The sequence below is a fragment of the Netta rufina genome (genome assembly GCF_964035555.1).
Source record: "Netta rufina genome assembly, chromosome: 2".
Lineage (NCBI taxonomy): Eukaryota > Metazoa > Chordata > Aves > Anseriformes > Anatidae > Netta > Netta rufina.
The window spans coordinates 59,513,784-59,537,457 of record NC_140124.1 but is presented as its reverse complement, the minus strand read 5'-3'; the positions used below and the strand labels follow the sequence as shown (position 1 = coordinate 59,537,457).

The following is a 23,674-nucleotide window of genomic DNA, read 5'->3' as shown; positions in this document are numbered from 1 at the left end:
TCTCACTCCTTATCCATTATGATTTAATCTTGTTTACTACAGAGAACAAGTGAACTGTGATTTAACAGTGTTCTTGAAATCCATCCAAATACCATCTAAGATACGCAATTTCTTAAAACAATTAAACTACTCCCCAAATTAGAGCCAATGAAATGCATCTCTGTTGTTTCATGACAACAAACATTGTTCTATCAGAGTATAGCAGGACAGAATAACTGACAGGGTAATCTCATTGTAAATAGTCTTCTACCCTGGGACTTTCACAAGCCGTAGCTCAACTCTGTCAGAGACAGCAGTACAGTACAATGGAAATTACCCTGGTGAAGGTTTGATAATCCTGCCTCTCATAGTAGCCCATACACTACACAAGTTCTGGCTACGGTAATCAACCACCCTTCAAAAAAGCCTGAAATCCTGAGATGTTCTTGTGAATTATGAAGAAATCCATTGGCTGCTCTTGTAAGGTTGGGTTTGAGGCCCTGATGACTGAAAGACAAGGGCACGTAGTACTGATCTGAGCGCCAACAATCCTTTATCTGAAGCAGTACCTACAGTGGTAACTGTGTAAAGGAGCAGCCCCTGTTGGTACTTTCATATATTTTACTTTTGGAGATCCATGTTGGTTGATTGCTTAATGGCAGAACTTAACAATAAGACCAGACTCACAGATATCTTTCTTAATGATCTCCAACAATCTCTTGGTAGCCCTAGGCTCTGCATGACCATGTAAAGGTCCCCTGAAACCTCCCTCAGATTTTAGCCAGATAGGTCACAATAAACTACTTGTTTATTTTTAAAGCCATTTGGGGGTAACTCTTCCTATAGATTTATTCTGCCAAAACGCCAGAACTGTTTTGTACCCTGTGCAATGTTCTTGTGTTTTGATCCTTCAGAATGTGACAGAATGTCACCATAATACACAGGCATTGCTGTATTTAGAACACACATAGGTGTGAAAAACATCCCCACTGAGGCACTACACCTCACCCTCGAGCCCTGCTAGCAGTCCTGTCAAGGCCATCATCATACAATCAACTTGTCTGCAGCAAGTGTACTTCATAACCCTGTAGTCTTGCTCTATGCACACAATATGAGTCACCAAATTATCCACCCGCAACTTCTAAGAGAAAGGGGTGGGAATATCACCATTCTTCATTGTTTCTCATAAATCATAAGGATTTATGTTAAACAGACATATGTGTAGAATGATCAACCATGATAAACGTAAGGCAATTAAACTGAGATAGTTTGATTTTGGGAAACTCAGAGTGAGTCCAAGTCATGACTTGTGCATCTATTCTAGAAAAGCAAGTGGCTGAGGGGAAAGAAGGTGATACGTAAGGTGTAGAGCTGGTCCAGCTGTACAGGGAGGGAGCACTCATGTTTAGTAATGCCATTATGACCAGTCATGAGGGTCATGAGTTTCTGTTGCTGTAAGGCTCTTTTGTGATTGTGTTTGTGCATTCAGGCTGTATTCAGCATTGTTTCATGTTTAAAAAAATGTCAAAACAAATCTCTACCACACAGGACATGGAAGTGATAGAACTGGTCTAGGAAATCAGCAATTATGGCCATATATAATAACTACCAGTGCACAGATATACACGGTTCTGGCCATCCAGAGGCACCAGTGTTGCTTCATCCCCCGACACACCAGTTTCTAGACATATTTGGGCTTCTTGGCCACTCACACCTCAGCAGCAACCAGCAGCGAGTGTCTGAGAAGGGCTGTGAGCAGGACAAGCTGTCTCTGCACAACAAAAAGGACAAAGGGAAGGAGTGCTGTGGCTGAGTCACAGCATGGGATCATTCATCCCTCGGTGCCTGCGGTGCTAGGATGGGCTCTGCTGCCACCCATGGCAGCCTCTCTTGCTCTGCCACGGTGAGCCTCACCAGCCTGGTGAGCATAAGGATAAGCTCGTATTCCAAATACAGCGTGTACCAAGGAAAACACAAAATAATTGCTGTACTTATGTCAAGATGATGGTGCTGTTTGCTCTAAGAGAGCAAACAATGAAACACTTGACTTCTGCTAGCACCCTTGTTATTAAAAAGGATTTAATACTGTGGCTGTCAAGGGCAGCTTGAGGGCACGCCTGACACGCAACAGGTTTCAAAAGCCAACGAGGTGGATTTATTTATTTATTTATTTATTTTTAATTCCACAATTTATGACTGAAAATTGTCCTAAATCCCCACTCTCGGGGGAACATCCTCCCTCGGGGTTAGTCCCGACACGTCCCTCCTTCCGGACGGATGGAGAGTAGAGGGGCCGCATTAAGGGCCTCACTCGGTGCCCCTTCCCCGCCGCTGCCCGGCCCTTCGGCACGGCAGGAGAGCCCGGCCTCCCCGTCCCGCCTCCCTCAGGAAGGAGGCCGCAAGGCCGCGCCCGCACTCAAGATGGCCGCCGGCTTCCCATGCGCGGGACGGGCTCTGAAGCCGGGCGGCAGCAGGTTAAGATGGCGGCTCTCTGCCCTCGGCCAACATGGCTGCCGCCCCCTCTTGCTTCCGACGGCAGTGAAGCCAGCTCGCCCTCAGTTATGATGGCGGAGCCCTGGTGAGGGAGCTGTGGTGAGGGGTCAGGGCGGCGGGGCCGGGTGAGGGCCGGGGGCGGCGAGGGGAGGCCGAAAGCTTCTCGCAGCGCGGCCACCCCAGCCCGGGCCGAGTGGGGTGGGCCGCGGCCCTTGCGAAAAAGGCGGCGAGGAAGGGTGCAGCGGCCGGGCTGCATCGAGGGCGGTCTGCAGTGGTGGGCTGGTGCCGTGCTGAGGCAACGCCGTGCGAGTCGCGGCTTGGAGATGGCTTAACTACGTATGGATCTGGCAGCAAGTGTTCCACCGTCTCAGAATGTTTTGAAACAGTAGCTTCTTAAACCTGAAACGCTGTTGTGAAGTTGTACTAATTTGGCTGCTTTCACTGATATGTGGTTGGATGCTGGAAGGGATAAGAGGTGAAGCAGTTCGCCTTAGTGGTCTGTGTGAACTCTAAGAAAAGCTGGAATTCGTGTACCAGTTGTTCAACTGCGTAATCCCTCCCTAAACACCAAGTGTAATAATAATTGTGAAAGCTTTGCTGAAGATAAAAGTGGTGTATAATGATCCCAAAAGTGATATTTGTTGTCAGTTCCTTGTACTGATTTTAACAAGTAATCGCAAGAAACAGCATTCTGTGGTTGGTAAGAATTTCTACCAATGTAATTAGTTAGTTATGAACAGCTTTTTAGGTTTTTCTCAGTGCAAAAAAATGGAGTAATCTCATAATTCTTGAATAAAAATATTATTATGAGTAAAGAATTAGCAAGTTCTGTAGTAAAGGGAAGAAGACAGAATTGGATTATCTTATTAAGCATTTGGCATAACCAGGAAACGGAAAATCAAAGGTGAAAGTCCTTGTAAGTTATCAAGGTCAGAATATGGCAGGCATTAGATATGTGTAAAACTTAAAGCACTTTGTGGAAGCTGTATGGGATTATTTGTTGGCTGCCATCAGAATCAAGTTATAAATTGCTTTTGCCTGCTGTTCAGGTACTGGCAACATTTAGAAATGTTAATTTGATATGTGTGTTACTGCCAGAAGAAGAAGGAAAGAAACTACTGTCTTAAATTGTCCTTGTAAATCAAGTAAGTTGCTTTACCAGTGATAATTTGTCTGTCTTCTTTTGACAGATGTGCCCCAATGGTAAATGATACTCACTTTCCATGTGGAAACAAGTGTACAGGTTGAATAATCAGCTCCTGAAATGGTTTCTCTGTAGATCTCACATTTTTTTGCCTATACTTCCAAAATGATGCTTAGCCAGAGTGACTTCTGAGAGTTTCTCAGTGTTTGCTTTACCACATAAACAGAAGTTAGAGTCATCGCTGCTGCAATGTCCTGGGTACAAGTTGCAGTCAACCAATCCAATGAAGATATATTTGATGAAGATGCAGACGAGATGTGTGTAGTACAGAAAGAATGGAACAGCACCATGAAAAAAAGATTGAAGGTATTTCCATGACCATGACGTTTATAGTTGTCTTAAGCGTTTCAGATTTATTGATACATACCTTGCTATATATGTGGCTGACTTAAACAGAAAACTAAGAATAATGGCTGCATAGAAGTTATTGTGGCATGGTTTCTTCTGAATGTCAAGACGATTGAGCAGGGAGTTACTATTCTAGTATCCTGTCAGAACAAACCAGTATTTTACCTAAAAGACGTTGCATCCCTCTGCACAACCATGCAAACTTCTAAAAGGCAGCACTAAATGGATGTGAACTATTTGTTTCATACGTGTAGGTATGCCACTAGTAAATGTGGGACAATGTAGTTAAACGATGCTAACAAAGAATGCAAGGTGTTTGTTTCTAAGTAGAGTTCTTAAATACAGTAGAGAGATTTAAGATGTGCGATTCCTTGTGGAACCACTGTTGCTCATTGCAGTCCGTGTGGTTCTTCAGCTTATTTTTTCTCCTAGTAAAAATATATTTTATGAAAGGAGAGAATAAAACAAGTACACAAGCCTAGGTTTCTTTGACAGATATGTTATTATTCACAGTAAGACCGGTAGGATTCATCAGTGTGTGGGTGAATAACATTTGGCTGAAGAACGTGAATAGAACCTGTTGTGTGTGCCATTGGTAAGGGGTGTTACAAGACGACTCTTACATTATTCTCCAAGGGAAAGTTTCCTAAATTAGAGGCCATTATAAGGCTAGTGTTTTTTTGTTCCTACACAAATTCTTCTGGAAACTTTCTGAGTAGATACTACAAAAATCATAAAATTTCTTGAGGTCAGAGCTGTATGTTGGACAAAATAAAGCAATATTCCTATTCCTGGCTATTTTCTTAGCGAGTCCACCATAATTCTCTCGTGATCAAATAGAAGTTTGCAGTCTTACACGTTGAAAAGAGTTAATAGTTATTCTACATTGTGTACTAACATGATTAGAGGATAAATAAATAAATTTGCATCATAATCATTAGCTGTTTCTTGCAGAAAGCAATCACAATATTATGTATTTTTCTATGAGATTTACCTGTCACCATCTTTTTTCCTGTATAAATCTTGAATTGTTTGAACGCTCAATAATTAGTTTTGTAACAGATAGGTAGATTATGGGTAGGTGAGTACCTCTGCTAAAGGGGAGGTTTTGCAGCCTATGTATTTTTAGAAGTCTAGAAATCTGTATGAGGTATTCTCCAAGGAGTTTTTTCATAAGGGTCATCACAAAAGCAAGAGTTGTCCTGCAGATTTGTCTTATTTTTGATGTTTCCAAAAAATGCTCTCTATTTTCTGACCTAGCTGGGATCTTTTGGGAAAAGGACTGGATTCTAACAGATCGATAAATGATATCACACAAAAAAAACATCATCACGAAATGATGTTTTGGTTTGGCACTGGGGGTATATCTGGGAGGGGTGTTCAAGTCAAAAAGCTGTAATTTAAGAGACTGAGTTTTTTGTTTAAGCTTTTCTGTTCTTATGAAATGTTCATAGGTCCAGTTGTGCACATTGTGAAAAGCCTGTTTCGCTATTTCTATTATAGGAGGGCTTTAGGGATGGTGTTGAGGCTGGGAAAGAACTTGCGCTCCAAGAAGGCTTCAATCAAGGTTACAGGGAAGGTGCTGAGCTGATGGTTACGTGTGGCCAGTTCAGAGGAACCCTGAAGTAAGTTATGAACCTTTTAGGATTGTGTGCATGTGAAAGGTGTGTGTGTGCAGTTGTGCTTTCTTTGGTTTGTTTTAATTTTTAAAATTGTACTGTAAGTCTGTCCAAAGTGAGCAACCAGAGAAGACTCAGCTCAGGTCGTAAATTCAGGTAATTAACTACAAGGGTGTAGAAAAATCCTCCTTCGGTTGCTTTTTTAACTGAGGTTACATCTTAAAGCTTAATATTCAGTTAAACTGTGTCAATTTTCCAGAAAATGCAAATGAAACATACATAAGCTTTTATATAGCAATGAGCTATATATAGTATTCAATATAACATACATGACATTCACTGTAATTTTGACATATTGTCAATAATATATTGACATATTAATTCACATTATATAATACAGTATTCAATAACTGAAGATCCGTGTGACTATTTGTAATGACTTTTTTTTCTTCACTTTCCAGTGCTCTCTCATCCTGGTGTCACCTTAATGGACATAATTCTGCTTTAAGTAAGATAAATAATCTTCTAGATGTGGTTGGAAAGCATGAAGATGATCTACTTAAGTGTCTGAATTCTATCCAACAACAGCCACATGTGGGAGACATTTTAAATGCTGTTCAGGACATGGATTTGAGTCATGCAGCTCCAGATGGGACAAAGTACGATGAAGTTAACACCAAAAAATATGAACACGTTGGCAGCTCTGCTGAAAACTATTGTAGAACTAATGGTGAGGATGGTTCCTTGCAGTCTGAGTGCAGCAAGGCAAAACTCTGTACAGATCCTGAAAGGTCAAGCCTTGCTTGGGTTAAAAAGCAAACTGTTTGGCTTGTAGAGCAGCTGGGTTTATCACTGGACGTACTCCATCATGTCCAGCAACTGGAACATTAATTTTTCTGTTTCATGGTATTTAAAATTATCTCAACTGGATTGGATTCCCATTTTGAGGATCACTTTAGGGAAGTCTGATTCCAGTACTTCCCAGCAGATGTTATTTTTGTAAATCTTACTTTGCTTCAGCTCATGGCCAATAAAATCTTGGTTTTCATCCTAAATATCCCTTTCACAGAAAGGGAGATAATTTTAAAAGCGCTCCACTGATTTACTAAACACGTCTGTACTCTGTGACAGAATCTGTTATTTCACCTTCACTTTCCCTACTGGTATCCTTTTGGAAATGGAGTGGGTCCCTTTAAAAACCTCCTCTAATACTGAAAAAAAAAAAAAAAAAGTGCTATGGACAAGCTATTATTGCAGAATAAGCCACTGTTGATGACATTTTGACTATGCAAAATAGAACAGGATCTGCTGATTACTATCCTGGTTACTATATTTAAAAAAAAAAAAAACATTTTTTTCACGTTTTTCAAATTCTTACTCTTGCCTTTTGTAACCACTATGGAGTGCGCTCTCACAGTTAAAATGTATGAGGAGGAAAAAAATCAGTTCTAATTTTTCAGTTTTGCTGGAAGCACACCTCTCTTCTCAAATGCTGAACTACTGACAATACCATTGTCTTGCTGTTCTAACAGCATATTATCTGCTGTTATCTTGTTACAACCCATCTATATGTTTCTAGTCTAATGAATTTTCTTGTGTTATTTTGGTACTTATTTTGCAAGTCCTTCAACTCTCTTCCCTTCATTTCCACAGTTTTCCCCAAACTCTTAAAGGAAGACGAGCTTATTCACCGTCTTGTAGAAGCATGGTCAGCCACAGATGCATTTTGTATTTCTGTGCCAACCTTCTGTATTAGACTCCTTTTTCTGTTGCTTGCCTAAATTGTAGCTGCAAATTCCACTTGTTAGGAAGTCTTGTCTTTGTGAATACCTGTCTCTGTTTCAGAGTAATTAAACTGATGTACAAAATCAGAAGTTCAGTTGTTTTACATTGCTTTTAACTTTCTTCAGTGCCTGATACAAAGTAGGTCTAGAGAGAGACAAACCTAAGTTTTGAAAAACTGACTTAACTAAGACATATAAAACTTTTGTGATTATTTTATTTTTACTTTGAAGCTAGAAAAAGCCAAGGCACAAATTACTTGATTTTTTCTTCAGAGAATGAGTTTGTAACTTTCTTACTAAAGACTATTGTGAGTTAAGCTGTAAGTTTGGTTGCTATTCATACCACTTCTGCACTATAAGGAAATGGAACTGTGCAATTAAGAGTCTTCCATTGAAATAGTGGAATTCAATAAGGCTGTTTGCATATGTTACATATGTAAAGAATTGTATACATTTTCTTTGTTTATTTAACACAATGCTGACATTGATAAACATTTTGTACAGAGCATGTTATAGCCTGCATTATACAAATCAAATGTTTTTTCTATGCTACAGTAGAATATGATGCATACAAAAAATAAAGGTTACTAAGTTTTAAACAATCCAAATTTGGAAGTTTAAAAGTGTAAAATCAAAACTCTTACTTCTCTATAGTTAATAGTATATAAACAGGAAACTTCATTCAGAAATTACTCAGACAATGAGCTTGCCAAGTTCTCTCCAACTACTTCTGCAAAAGCAATCTATGCCTGAGAAAGTATTTCTTTCTTGTTTGGTTATTAAACAATAGGTTATGTGTTTTACATATCTTTCATAACAGCTTCTGTACTACCTGTGGAAGTACTTTCCTCCACTCTGCACAAAGTTTCCATGCTGACTGTGGGGTTACTTTTTTCCATGTTATCACCCAAAGTTTCCGATTTGGCTGTGGAAAGATTTTCTTTTGGGCTGTCCGGAACACTTTGCTTATCTGTTACTACCAGATCTTGATGACCAGCCACAGAAGGACTTTCCTCAAGACTATTTAAATCAGTAATTTGCTCACATGCTGGTTCAGGTTTTTGTTTTGTGTCTACTTGCATTTTGCTATCGGCTTCCACCTTGGCAGCATTCCTGAAAATAGCTCTCATGACAACTGGGACTGACATGCATCTAAAAGAAGTAAAGCATTAATCATTACTACAGACTTCACCCATTCTTCAAATTGGTACTTCTTTTTTTAAACTGTGGCTGACACCTGTGTGATACCCTTTGTGACAAACAGCACTCCCTCCCTCTTTGCTTTTTGTCTCTGTAACCTAATAGGATTACACTAACTACAGTACTACCTACATAGGCTATACTGGAAACTTACTTTGGTACAACAAATCCATGTGCTGAATCTTTCAGTTTACCAGTGCAAAGATGTTTTGATAGAAAGAGTGTGAAGTGTTTGGAAAAAAAAGGTTAAGTATTTTTAATGAAAAATCTCATAATAATGAAGTATACTCATTTTCACTGAAATTTAATTGTAATTTTCATGTTTTGGATGAGATGGGTGCAGAGCCTTTCTTCTCTAAACCTGTATCTACACTAGAAGGTGTTTATTTTGTGTATTTTTTTTTCCTCTCCTCTATTCTACCAGTAGAGGTATGTGGTTCCAGGAATAGCATCTAGTGTCTTGTGACTCAGGACAAGGCAAGTTAACTAAAAGGACTCAAAATCCAGCCTGCATTGATTTTGCTGTCAAATAGTTGTGTACTAACCTATGTAAAATGAACTCGTGCTCTTAGTCCTTTCTCTAGCATATGTTCATATGCCACAGCAGCTGGCCTTTCTTGGAATTTTGGTTTCAGGAAACATGCCAGAGCTGGTGTTGTAGACATATCTTTTTAAAGAGAAGCACTACTGATGTTAGGTAGATGTGGAAAGAGTCCTTTTCATACTATTCTATTAGTTGTACTACACACGCATTCTAGTGGAAAGAAACATCAATGATGAAGTGTTTGTTTTTGAAAGAATTACTTATGACACTGAAACAACTCATTATTATAACCTTTTACTAAAGTGAATTTGTCTGGTCAGCTGAGTCTATGGCATTGTAAATGCACATGGCATTTCCATTGAACGGACATAACACTCATTCTAACTGCTGCGAAATGAAACTACTTACCGCTTCACAGCTCTTGATATAAAGCCATCACTAGAATTCAGAGTTGGATCTCGAGGATTTAAATGAAGGCTACATTGGACTTCTCTGGAGGTTACAACATCAATTATCACTAAGCAAGAACAGAACACAGGTATTTCAAAATAAACATTTTTACAAAAAATGAAGACTTCCCTTTCTTTCTGATACTTCAAGAAAGGTAAGACTGGCCAGTGGGTAGGGGTCTTGCAGCAATGCTCTTGCACAAGGCTTATTTTTTTTTCCTAATATGCTAACAGTCAGTAATAAAGGTTAATTTATTTATTTATTAATTAACTGCAGGCCAAGACAGATACTGGACTTGAGTATTTGCATTTACTTTGTTTTGTTCTGAGTACAGAGCCTTCTTAGTAAGCAATTTATACAGAAGTGCTACCTCGTGCTTTTCATAGGGTTGCACGCCATTAAGTGTTGCCCTTAGAATGTATTTGTAACTGAGAAGCATAGCACAAGAGCGTCCATAAAACCAACCTAATAAAAAGGCCAATAACAATTATTTCACACATACCACAAGCTAAATTCTCTTTCATAGGATGAAGGAAGAAAACAGAAAAGCTGGTGTTCTTGTGTGGTGCCACTTCAAAGTAAAGCAGTTCTGAATCATCTAAAAATAAAATTACTAATTAGAGGTATCCCTCCAATGAGCCTGGACTCTTTTTGGCTGAATCACATGCCAGAATTTTAAAAATAGTGATATAATAGAATCTAATCATTCATTACTTTAGCAACACGATTTACCCTTCTAGAAGTGTCAGGCCTCAGAGGAGTTTTTGTTTGTTTGTGTTTTGTTTTGTTTTTAATATTCAACAGAGTATAGTATGAGAATTAAGCATTTTTGATCACTTAAAACACTCTGCAAGTAAGACAGCTTTGGCAAGAGAGCAGTAAGTCTATTAACACCCAGTCTAGAGCTAGTTTCTCTCTCATATTCTGTCATTACTTCCAACCACACAATTTACCTCCGTTTGTATGCTTCTCAGAGACACAGCTGCTAATAAGGCTGTTGTATGCCATTTGATGTCGAAGAATCTCTATTACATCAGGCACGCACTTTGGGTGGGTAAATGGGATTTTACTGACCAAGGCTCCTGCCAAGTCTGATTTTGCTGAGCCTGTGTTTATGAAGTAACAGTGCTTTGGGCTATCTGAAAGAGACTGAACAACAGATATGGTGATACTTGAAGCACTGGAAATGAGAAAATAACAAGAATTAAGGCCCAATGTTATTAGGTGATTGCACAATCTCACAGCAAAAACAATTGGGAAGGCACACTTCTAGCAAGTCCACCACGTGTCTGTATTTCAATAGAAGTATAATCTATAGATAGTAGCTAAATGAGATCCATTTCACTCGCAAATGCATCCAGATTAGGGAAATATACCTTGAGCTACAAGCCAAGTACTCAGGAATTCAAGTCCAATTCTTTCAACAACTCTTAAGAGCCTTGTGGACTGTAGAAACAGTAACAACCAAGATCTTTTCTCACAGGAGAATGCCATAGTAATGCTATTTGTTTGTTGTACAAATAGGATAGTTTTGCTCTTCAGGGCATCATCTGTTGGTCCTTCCTCCAGCACTGCTGCTTTCTTTAGAGAAGCATATTTGGCTAGAATATCTCTGGATGATTCAGTTGAAGAGGAGGAGAAGAGGAGATAGTAGGAAAAATCTGCCACCTGTCTGTGTTGACAGTGATTTTATGATAAAATTGGAAGTGCAATATTCCATTATCTACTTCAGGATAACGAAGGGGAACTATCACCTTAAGAACAGGGCAGGGCAGTTAATTAGCCAGGTCTATATTAAGAAAAGCTAGAGAAGAGAATAGCTTTTCCCTGTGTGTCTACAGAACAGAAGGATTTTCTCTGTGTTTCTTTCAAGGTTAGATTTCTATTTAGTAACACTTCTAGAAATAAAATCTTTAACTCAGAGAAAAAAAAGTCTCTCATCAAGTATTAGTATTTTAGAGAACTGCTGAAGTTATAGAACTTTTCATGTTTCACTAACAGAAATAAAAATATCTTCCTATCTTACAGGTACTTCCTGCTACTTCTACTAAAAGAAATCAATATTTTTGGTGTTATTCAATCAAGAAGCCTGTTTTTGTTAAAGCAGTAATAGACATGTGGCATGATAAATATCTTCAAAAGTCTAAGTAAGTACCTTCTTAGGATTTCTCGCACCAAGTTTACTTCTTTTTAAGGATAAAAGTTTTTAACAATACATAGAAGAGCAAATATTCTGAGTTACACAGATACATCACTATGACTGCAACAGCTATGAGTATAGTTTCTCGTTAATGAATATGAGAAGTTTGTTTACTTTAAAGAATTTAATATTATTTCCTAAGTAATTGAACTATTTCCTAAGGAGCATTTAAATGCCCTTTGGTATTATGAGAAAGATTGTTTGTTGATATAAAAATGTTTCAGGATATTCATTCAAAAAGGGTAGTGTCTCTCAAACAGTCTACTCACCACAAAGAAACAGGATTTGTGTGTAAACAAGTCTTCACTGCCTTTTTCCTTAAGGGTAGACTGAACAATCAACTCATGTAGAGGAGCTAGTTTCAAGCCAGTAATCTGAATTCCTGAAAGCAGATAACTTTTATTAGCTTTTAGATTATGTCTGGGCATGAAAGCTAGTATTTAAAAGCAAAAGTTTTGAAAATGCACAGACATAAGTAAGATGAAAACATTAACCTCCCATCTTATTTCCTCTTTTGCTGATGGCAATCAGCAACTATGAGACATTTTAGAAAGTGCTCACAAGTTTGCCTCAGCTGCTAAAATGTTACACGTGGGTTGACAAAAGACTTCCTAACCCATCATCCAGTTTTTACTCTTTATTTCCATATGCTAACGTAGTAAGGAAGTAATGAGCAGTCACAGAAGCACTTTTAGTCATAAAGATAATTTAACATGCCTGTGAGTCTCTGTATCTCCTCAATGCTGGATGAGGACATAGGAAAAGGCTGGTGAAACTTCAACAAAAAATAAGCAGACAAATCCATGCTGCGTTCATCAGTCAGTGGCAAAAAAGCAGGGTTGCTGGAGGGGAAAGAAAAAAAAAGGTTGTTACAAAAATTGATATAACAAGGACACAGTGCAAGGCCACAATCAGGTCTCTAGTGGTTTCCTATGATCCATATTTTTTCTGCTTCAAGAAAAGTTTGACTTTTTAAGTGCAAGTACAACCCTTGTGTTTTAAAGCAAGCTTAATGTGAAGACTGGCAGAAAGGAAGAGTGAGCCATGGGAAACTGAGTAACAGTGCACAAGAATGTTTGCTCTAAATCAGTCTATAGTGATTTATTTCTGAGAATGACTTCAGACTTTTCCTGCAGGCTTGTACTGAAGCAGCGAGAGATGAGGTGTCAGCATCCGTGATGGGATGACAAACTACTTTATATGGTTTAGGTATAATATCCCTCGATACATGCTTCATTTATTCTGAAACTGTGTGGGAGTTGCTTGTTGCATACTAGGAGGTTAAGTAATACTATCCCAATGGCTCCTTCTGGCTTCAAATCTATGAACAAATCCATAACTCTATGTAGCTGACACAGTTAAATATGAACACAACAATTTTCAAGTCCACTTGGGAAAACAGTAAAAGCCACAGGTTATACATGGTATAGCTATGGGGGATAATGCTGTCAATAAAACAGAGCTTCCTGGGCTTAACAGTGAGCTGTGTATCCATTCTATTAGCAGAGACTAAATGTAAGTTATGCTGGGGTTAGTGCCAACAATCTGTAAATCCATTTCCATATTTAGAAGTATCCAGAACCTCACCCATCTTCTCCAGGTTGAGAATCTAGCAGTGGAGAAAGAGGAAGTTTGTGAAGCATATCCGTGCCCTCAACAGTTACATCTATTTTTGCTCCACATACCTGGGAACCTGGAGGAGAAAGGCAACTGCATTATTTTCCCCATGGTGCTGTAGATTAACCCTACGCATATGAAACACACATTGGTAAGGTCTTGTAAAGGTCAGGTCCAACTAACTGCCACAATACCTAGGCAGCAAGGAGAAGCTTGCACAAACCACACCTAAATGGCCAAGTTTGCCCAGTGGTGGTCACAGCAATAGCTGGGGCATGCCATGGAACAGATCAACTAACCAGCACTGTTTTGTGTGTGTGCACGCTGGCTAGGTGGTTATTTTGTTTGATACTGCTCTCACTTCAGTTTGTGTCAACAGGAAAGCAGTTTGCTGATGGACATTATAACTGTGCTGAAATGCCACACACAAATCATTCTGCTAAGCTAAAATTTGAAATCAAACTTGTTCCACTTCAAAAAAAAAAAAAAAAATGACAGCAAAACAAACAAAAACAATATTCTAGTTCTGCAATGAAACTCCAATATAAAGCATGGTTTTACTAAAATTTCTGACTTATTTAGTTATTTCTAGTTTTCTAGCTTTACCAGGATTGAGCTCTGCTTCCAGAATTTGATACGGAGAAATGTAAAATTCAATGTTCGTAGGAGTTCCTGAAGAATTAAAAAAAAAAAAAAAAAAAGTTACTACAAACAACAATAGAGGAAATCTGTTAGGTATCTTGATGTAAAGAGGAAAAAAAAAAAAGAAAAATGCAGGATGGGCAGAAGGGGATGCCTTGTAAGAGTGTATCTCTAACTATAGCATAAGTTCAAATCACAGCATTTTACAGCTAAACCCTCAGCATATGAAGTCATCAGACATCTTTCAAAAGATTAGATTGTTTCTGTCTTGCACAATAACCTATTGTTCAGTCTTAAAAAAATATTAGCTGAACTGCTAGCTTTCAGCAACAAGCCTAAAATACAAGGGGAAGCCATAATACTTGCATAAGGGACCTTCACATCAAGCCGTGCAACGGCATAGTAGTAGTATGTATTAGAAGTACTTTTATGAACTATAATACATCAACAGTCAAAGCTCACTATTGGTGGGATAGATAAGACAAAAAAAATCAGCTGAATGTATTTGACTTTTAGGCAACATCAGGGCTGCCATCTCATGGTTACTCCCAAAATGTGGTTTCCCACATAACCTCAGAGTATTGCTGGCTTTGTTTTGCAGGTTTCTGCAACTCAGTGTTGCAGTAGCTGATAAGCCACCTGGCTGCTTTGTATTTTCTCCTTGCGTATGTCTGTACAGTATCAGAGACTACAGACACAGCAAATCCATGCAGCACACATATTTATAATAGAGGATGTTTTCTATAACCAAGGATCAATACAGTTTTTATTATTTGAAGAAAAAAAGTCACCTCCGGTTCTTGGCACCAGGTGTCCTACTTTTCCATGAAGTACTTCAGTAACTCTGTTTACATCCTGCGTTCTAGTGCAAAACACATCTTGATTAATGTTTCCTGAGTTGCAGTGCTAGCTAGGTTAACATAAAGGATGATTTACACCCTTAATCAAAGGGAGACGGTGCTTTCTTAGAAGTAGATCGTGTCTCCATTTATTATGACAGCTTCCAAAACACTATCGTTCCACTCATGCATTAATCCTAGAACTTGGGCTTCCAGCTTTAACCCTGTATCTCAGCTATTTCTGACTGAAATTTGTTGTACTGTTTACCCAGAGTGAAGGATTACAGAAATATTGAAAAGGTTGAGCAAAGAGAGGAAATAACCTGGATAAACTAACTTAAATGGAGCCAATCTCTAGCCTCAAATATGATTGTACTGCTGAATACATACAGACATACAATTATATATAGGTGTGTATTAAAGCTCAGCAGTGCATTAACTGATGTTATAGAAGGGACAAATCTATTTAAAATCTATTTAACTCATAATATTTACTGAGACATGCATGATTAGCAAGGACAGTGCATTTGTTCATGGAGTTAGTATGCTTCATAAGGGAGCACTGTACAAAAAACAGGACAAGAATATGTTTCAAGTTACAGAAGGCTATGCTTGTTGAGAGAGTATTTTGTAGGCAACATATCAGAAAAAAATTTCTTAATAAAAAAAAAAATCAAGGAAAGCAGTGCTTTCAACTCTACTTTTCTGAAGGTAATGAAAATCACTGTAGAATTACTTTTAAAACTGCTGGTAATCTGTTCCCATTTATCTATAGACCTGCTCCTAGAAAGAAGAAATTAAAAAAGAAAGAATATAGGTAAAGTTACCACACCCCCTAGTCCTGATTTAAAACTTGATTAGAAAATGAGATATCCAAAGAGCAGGACCCCTAAAGACATGCTTTACTTCTGCCGAAGGGTGATTTAAAATGACTGCTGACTTGAAGATGCACCGTGTGCTCCCAGTGGGTGGTCACATGCATACACACCCAAGCTGGGCGACCAACCAGTTTCACCACAAACCTACTAGATAAAGAACAGGAGCTCAGCAGATTATCTTGTTTGGCATGCCTGGAGCTGGCAAACTGCAGAAAGGCTTCTAGCTTTCCAGAGGAAGAAAACTCATTAGCCTTCCACATCCTGCTCTACAATTAGATCAGCTGCCTTGCTTTTTAGTGAAGTGAAGGGGTGGGGGTAGAGGGAAAGGGAAGATGAAGCAGTCTTTGAGTCACCTGTCTAGAAGAGACATTGAATAAAGATCCTTTTCAAGGGACTGCAACGCAAGGTATCCCTTACCCTTCATTTCACTGAGAGAGAGAGAGAGAAGACAAATTACTGGTTTTGTCACTAAACAAAAGCTAGACTACGGATTTTTAAGTTTTTACTTGAGGGAAAAAAAAAAAAAAAAAAAAACTAGTTGCAACCTGTTTCCTGGAATTTGATACAGATTTGACAGGTTTTCTAGAATCTTTCCAACAGCATCATAGTTCTTCATCCTACCAATAAAAAACAATTACTACTGTGTTACTTAATGAGGTGGATAATAAGTCTTTTATATTTAACTTGTTAGAAAAAGCACCATTTCAAACGGAGTGACATAGGCCCCCTCCTTATCAGATCTGGCATGTAGCAGTACTGCTTTTAAGTTTTCTTAGAAGATACCAGGAAATGTGAATCCTTGGCCCTGTTGCAAAAAGCAATGTAATTATAGCTGACACTGGTTTAATATGCATTACTGAAAGCAGTAACTGTGCACAATACACAAATTTGACAGTTTGATATGTAGTTCATCAGCTGCAAGCACTGTCCCTGATGTTCCAATAAAGTTAGTCATCTAGTTACACTTCCCTAATAGTATGCTCTCATACATTGTATTTTTCATCAAAATATCAACAACTGTATTAATACTACTCTTCACAGCACCCTGTGAGAGAGGAAGATCTAAAATACAATTGACAGATAAATCAAGGGGAAAAAAAAAAAAAAAAAAAGAAAAAAAAAGAGAGACCCCCCCCCCAAAAAAAAAGTCAAAATAGAGATGCATAAGTTTGTTAAGGAATGGTTCAAACTGCTCAAATACCAGAATTCCTGCAGGTTCTGCCTAGCTGGTTAGATACTGCTGTGACAGCATGGGCTTACCCCTTTACTCATCTTCTTAAATGGATTCTGCGTGCTCTGCTGAGCTCCCCAATGCTGCAGTCACACAGAGCGCTGTGCTCCAGTCATAGCTCTGCTTTCAGTACAGGTATGGCTGCAGTGCGGGTCAGCAGACAGACAAAATAAACCTGCCTGGACTTCCACATTGGGACAAATTCCCTCCACACATAAACCTAAGCAAGTCACTCTGCTTCACGCGTGACTCTTTCCAACTGGAAGAGTGGAGAAGTAGGGGAAAGGGAAGGAGGCAGGCATGTAGGTACAGGCACACGCACAGTGCCAGCTTGTGCATCAGGCATAGTTCCTCAGGAGTTTGTAGTTACTTTGAAACTCCCATGAAAAGTTACACATACAACAAACTGCCTTAGGACCAACTGAAATATTACACCAGCAGGTGTAGAAGGGATACTTGTACTATGTGCCATACCCTAATTAAAACAGGAAGGCAGGCAAGTGGTACCCGTAGTACCAACAGTAGCTATCTACCACCACTCAGAGAAAAACTGCTGGTAGTTAACATTTATCAGAGTCTAAAACCTACAAAAATGCAAGTTAAACCTCTAAGACTTAGCTGTTTATACATATAAATCTAGTATAACTTCATTTAAGAGGAAAGACAGGACTGGAAAAAGTGATTATGCATTACAGACCCACATAAAAGAGCTGAAATATGCAAGATCAATGATTATTCTTTCCTCTTTTTATCTTCTTTCAGTTGTTGGAGTTGAACAAGGTATTTAAATAATAATTCAGTTTCTTAAATATGCTCATTATAGTAAACCCTGATAAGATTGGCTGGGGAGCTTCTAATTGGACTCATATGGTGGAGATCTGATTTGGAACTGCAACTGTTCAGACAGAGCAAGATGTGGTAATAATAAAATCAAACATGTGGGAAGAAAAATAGGTCATGTATTATCACCTTGCTTTCACTGCTGTGACAGAAGCCTAGAGAATGTATAGTTAAAACATTTGCATAAGGCCAACACAAAGGATATTTCATATTTGATGGAAGAAGAAGAGGAAAAGTACTACATGGTTTGAATTTGTAAATCTGCCAGTTCTGAGCTGCCATTATTAGTCCATTTCCAAAACTACGGGTCCAAGTAGTTGTGTAATTCTTGCAGTCAACAGAAATAACAATATTCAAAGTCTGTGTTCAACTGGCAGCTAGAGTCAATGTACTGGGAACTACTCTTTGCCCACTGCTGCTCATAGAAGCAAATGGAATTTAGCTGTCTTCAATGAAATGACCTAAGAAATAAGTGATGTCTGGAGTACCTTTTCAAAATTATATTTTATCCTTGAAGTTGCAAATTGGAAGCAGGTAATGATGATAACAATAACCACCAATCTTCCAGTGTGGAGCAACTTCTCACATAAAATCCAAAAAAAAAAGCGTCAGTTCACCTGTTGTTTTCTGGACTGTTATTGTTTCCCCATTCTTGCATTGTTTTTTTTTTTTTGAGTTACTGCACTTAGATTATTTTGTCCTTGACCTTTCCACAGCAGTCAGATAAACAAGACTCAGAAATTCCTTTGCTTTCAACAAGAGATTTTGCACATGATTTTTTACCTTAGATGCTCCACCAACTCATCACAAATCTAGGGAAACAGGAGATAACAGTTTCATGTTTCTTACTATCATGTATAAAACATCTCTTAAGAACACTTCAGTAGTAATGATAAGATTAGCTATTAATTATAAATAATTAGTATCTTTGAACAATAAGATTATGATAGTTAAAAAAAATATTAACATAATAACTACAAAAACAAAGGCTCCAAGGAGAGCATATAATTAGCACCGTTTGTTGATATTCCAGGAAAAAAAAAAAATGCATCTTTGCCAGTTTTTCTTTTACTATCAGTTACTGTGCTAAAATTCTCTGGCTATGTATTTTCATCCTAATAGTATTGTCCAGCACTGATTTATTTTATTATCAATTTTATTATTTACTATTTATTTTATTATCAATAAAATTCCGAACTTCATTTTTTCATTTGCAGACATCCCAGGAATTTCAAGTTTTTCTGTTTAACCAGCACCAATTATTTAACCAATAGTTTTAACTTTGATCCAAATGATCATCTGTAACTTCAGACAACTGCTGAACATGGTATATGAACTGCAGAGTGATATTTTGCCAATATTTTAATTTTTATAACTTTTGCAAGAAAAAAAAATCCTCATTAGCAGGAATGAACATACTTGTAAAGACGGAAGAAAGAAAAACAGAAGCTCTGGTAACAGCTCCAAGGCATCCAAAGACATATCCGCTGGGAACATATAATGCACTACATCTTGGTAGGAAAGTATTTTAAGACCCTGTTATTTACTGTATGTTTATACCATCAAGTATGAGAATACAAATATTTATGCAGGCTACAACAAACTTCCTACAAGTTGGGCATGTCAGCTGAGTTTTACTTTAACTTTTAGAAATACAGTAGTTAATATCTGTAGCAAGTTGTTAGTTTAAGTGAGAGATTCAGGTGCCTGAAGAGGCATCTGGTATCATGCAGAGGCTAGCAGGTGTGACAAGACCAAAAGAAAGCTGAAAACTTTCTTCACATTGCCAGCTGGAGGCCAGGTGGGAAACTACAAGGAGGTGATAGACAGAGAAAATTAACTTTACCACGGGAGCCTCTCCAAGGTGAGCCAACTTTGCATCTATCACGTTTCCATCCTTCTCCAGTTGCACTTCAATATAAAACATGTCTGATGTTATGTAGCAGGTAGTCCCACTGGGGCTAACATGAGAGTTAAGCCTAAGGAGAGAGTTTAAAAAAAAAAAAAAAAAGTTTGTGTATCTAAAAGTTCTGTCACATGGAGAAAGGAAATGAGCATAGTTTACTTGGTCATGGGAAGAGACACCAGGGATGCTTCAAAAATAACTCTTCCTTGGCTCAGTTTCTAAAAACTATCCAAGCAGGCAATATAACCTTGCTCTGTTCTTTGCATTATTATGTCAGTTTGCTGAAAACCATTTACTTCAGTCTGCTGCTTTGGGACCTAGACGTGAATGCCCTCTCTTCACCCAGCAACCTCCTCCACAACAAGCTAATCAAAAGTGGCAGCTATGTCCACTCCAAGTAATACACCCCAGTAAAATACCATGCTACAAAAATACTGTTGACAGTATCCAGATAGTGTTCCTGAATGGACCTGGGGGCATGCTTGTTCATTTGCATTTATTCATAAACAAACTTACCCTTTTTGTCTGGATAAAGATTCCAATCTGTTCATCATAGAAAACAACGATTTAGCTGTAAGAAGGGAAATATTATTTAATTAGGTTGCAATTATCAAGAAGGAGCAACGTTATTATCCTGCTTTAAAAGGAATGCTTCAGGTAATAAGAAAATAGTATATCTTGCATGACTTCTTGTTATTAATGACAAGTATGATTAATGAGTGCTGTGCTGGAGTAGAACTTCTTCTCAGACTTGGAGAGCATCTGTAGCCCAAAGGCTTAACCCAAAGATGAGTCACAAGTCTCGTATCATATCCACTTCTGTGTTTGTACATTTGGCCCCATCATGCAGAACATCACCAGTAGAAACGGATGGGCAGTTTTCATAGAATATTGAACAAACACTCTCAGACATATCTGATAGCTTGTTACCATTTAATGTCCTCTGTATCTTCTCCATGCACAAGAGCAGTGGACTGTCTGGATCGTTACTGACAGGACATCGAAGTGGCTTATCCTAGCACATTTATGAAAACAAGAGACAGAGAAAGACCCCTTAAATTACCAGCCAAGAGGATCATCACTACCTATAGGATACAGGACACTCATGCTCAGTCCAATAAAACAGTACATGTTTCTTTTTGTCAGACACAGAGGTGAGCTATGCTTGTAGCTCTCTCTAAAGGGGCAACACTGAGTGGATTTGTGAAGACCCTGTTGTGCAGTAATTATATACTTGGAGGCCTTTGGTGCAGAAAGCAGCTTTCTGTTCCGTTTGCTTTTAGGCTGAACACAGGCTATATCTCCTGATGTGAGCTGCTTTACCATGCTACTGGAGATCAACTAAGAAAATATGTAGGTTTACATTTTAGGAGAAATCTGAATGAAAACAAGAGATCAGTAAGCACCATAGGCATCCTTTGTTAGAGTCAGGGTGTAAGTTCTAGTTGAAGATAATATAAACTTCAGTGTTAAGTAAGATCTCCAAGTTTCTCCTCTAGTTCTTGTCTGAAAACTCCTCATACTTTGTTAATTGAACTGTGAAGAACACTCACTGCTGAAAAGCTTTCAACACTGTCAAAGTCAGGGCATCATTTTCAGAGGAATGCTTTAGTTAAGCATTAAAAAGAGAAGCATGGAAGCAAGTATGACTTTTTATATTAAGCTCATAGCACTTGTGCTAAACTGCCTTTTACAAAGATGGCTCTTTATATATAATTAGCCACTGATTATATATAAAGCCAAAAGGACAGGAAGTATGCACTAACTTAGGTATATCACAGACAAAGAGAATTCCAAATGGCATCTTAAGCACATCAGGACAGTGTCTGAAAAAACAGTCCTATGGTAAGAAATAGACTACTCACCATGAATATGCTAGTGATAATGAATAGAAACAATCTGAAGTATCAGGCAATCAGTACTAACCCCAGGAGAGTTAAAATAATGCAAGAAACAATTACTGAAGTATTAAAACAATGGAAGAAACTTTTTCATCACTGCCCACATTTTCATCACATAAGAAAAAACCAGCAGCCAGCCTTTAAGAGGCACTGATTTATTTATTTATTTTTATTGTTATTTTTCTAAGCTAAGCAGTCTTTGAACCAACTTGGCAACTTGCTCTTAGACATCATTCTCTCACCCAACCTGAGATTCTTACCATGCAAAAATGGACAAGTTTCAGAGTTTCGGTCCACGGTTTTTGTTGATATTTTAGATATAACTGTTCCATTAAAGCATTTATAGAGGTAACTGTCATAGCACCTGAAAAATATCATAGAATCATAAATAATGTTCTAAATATAATCCCATCTACTTGCACTGGCAACTGGAAAAGTTGGAGGAGGAAAAAATATAAAACTTGCTAAGATTAATGGTGTTATGCTTCAGAAGAGAAGGCAGGAGAAAGTGTTTTAGATGAATTTTGCACATAAATTTCTGATTTTTGTAAGACTTCTGTCAGAAAAAAAATAATGGGGGGAGAGTGTATAGGCAAATAATATTAAATACAGAGATGCTGCCAGATCTTCAAGTTGTTCAACAGCTAGGCTTTCTTTATCTATGCATGATCTCATATGCGCATTCCTAATAAATAAAGTGAAGTTCCTGATGTACAGGCAGGGAGATTTGAGAGTGATCAGCCAGAGGAAATCAAGTTCCTGCAATATGCCCCACATCATTCTCTGCCCCTTAGCACTAGAAGAACCATTGCAAGTTTTTTTTTTTTTGACCTAGGGGGCACAAGAGCTACAGACAACTGTCCCAGCTGAAGCGGCCTAGGACAGGAACCCCTACACCCACTGCATATATCAAGAGAGGAGGGTGAGTGAGGCCTAGCAGCACATCCCTCCTGAAAAACCACAATCCCTTAGAAAGGTCATCTCAAAGCCAACCAGAGGAAGGAAAAATAGTAGAACCAACTAGCTCTTGCAAGCACCCCCACAAGGGGAACATTCCCACTCACTCATGCCTTAATGCCTGCAGGAGAGCAGCAGCTGTAAACCACCCTGGACCTCCACCTACACCACAAGCAACCAGGGCTCCTACTTGTAGCACCTGCACCAGAGCACTCACAGGTGCTTTGCAAGGCAGGAAGCTTGCTCCCTCACAAAATGGGTTCTCAGGGATTAGTGTTTGAATGAAAGAAGCTTGCTAAGTACATCAGTATCACCTCTGCTAATGTTTTAGAAGGTGAGGTGCCTTCTCAGTAATGCTCTTCAACATCTCAGTCCTAAGGAGAAGGCAGAATGTCTGTCCCCATTTTTTCAGAACATGCAGCAGTCTCAGGGAAGTATTTAACTAAAATGCAGGCAGAGGTACGATTGCAAAATTTGATCAGCAAAGTAGGGAAGTGCTCCAAAAGGGAGCTTTCAGTCTAGCCCAGGGCTGTGAGGGTGAAAAATAATTATGGTTTTCTATAATGCTTTTCCTTTTGTAACCACCTCCTGTGGCTACTTTCCTTGTACACAGGTATCAACGTACAATGGCCGGGTTAAATCCTGGGCCTTTGTGCAGGCACTAGCTTGAAACTTGGTCACTGGTGAATGCCAGATCTATAGCAATAAGAGTATGTCTCCTATGTAAACCTCATGTGGGCAGTGTTTCAAGCTGTTTTACTGCATGCTTTCTGTTTTCAGCTGTGTCACCAGTCGTGCTGCAGTGCCTGAGATAGTCACATAAGATGTAAAGGAGATTACAGAGAAAGCTGTGCATGGACCTGGGAATTGCAGGAGAGTTGCAAGGTGTGTGCAAAAAAGAAGGCGTTTGTTTACAAACAGAAGAGTGTCAAACATACATGTATAACATGCTGTCAATGCAGCTGAAAGAATTAACTATTTTAGTATTTCAGTTTTTACAAAGGAGGTGAAAGGTGTTCAAGTAAGTTGATAATGTAATTGC

At 38.6% G+C, this 23,674-nt stretch overlaps 2 protein-coding genes across 4 annotated transcripts; one reads left to right on the top strand and one right to left on the bottom strand.

Annotated features, from left to right (window-relative positions):
* Nucleotides 1–2,388: 2,388 nt before the first annotated feature.
* Nucleotides 2,389–8,317, top strand: YAE1 (YAE1 maturation factor of ABCE1). 3 transcript variants are annotated; one of them, XM_084306976.1, is made up of 6 exons: nt 2,389–2,557; nt 3,663–3,715; nt 3,843–3,982; nt 5,528–5,649; nt 6,105–6,373; nt 7,297–8,317. In XM_084306976.1, exons 2-6 carry the CDS (start codon nt 3,673–3,675, stop codon nt 7,422–7,424), a joined length of 702 nt encoding a protein of 233 aa, XP_084163102.1. In that variant the 5' UTR covers nt 2,389–2,557; nt 3,663–3,672; the 3' UTR covers nt 7,425–8,317. The 3 variants fall into 3 exon arrangements, with proteins under 3 accessions (XP_084163102.1, XP_084163101.1, XP_084163103.1); XM_084306975.1 differs by having other exon boundaries at nt 6,105–8,272; XM_084306977.1 differs by lacking the exon at nt 3,663–3,715 and having other exon boundaries at nt 6,105–8,271.
* On the bottom strand, nt 8,228–22,034 carry LOC311206344 (mediator of RNA polymerase II transcription subunit 1-like; the record flags this gene model as incomplete). The annotated part of the gene is made up of 16 exons (XM_084281624.1): nt 8,228–8,579; nt 9,580–9,688; nt 10,124–10,219; nt 10,575–10,770; nt 12,091–12,203; nt 12,539–12,663; nt 13,409–13,514; nt 14,045–14,110; nt 14,872–14,942; nt 16,151–16,225; nt 16,343–16,414; nt 18,652–18,680; nt 19,715–19,847; nt 20,291–20,345; nt 20,705–20,789; nt 21,936–22,034. The coding sequence occupies 16 exons, from the start codon at nt 22,032–22,034 to the stop codon at nt 8,228–8,230; spliced, it is 1,782 nt and encodes a 593-aa protein (XP_084137750.1).
* Nucleotides 22,035–23,674: the final 1,640 nt, after the last annotated feature.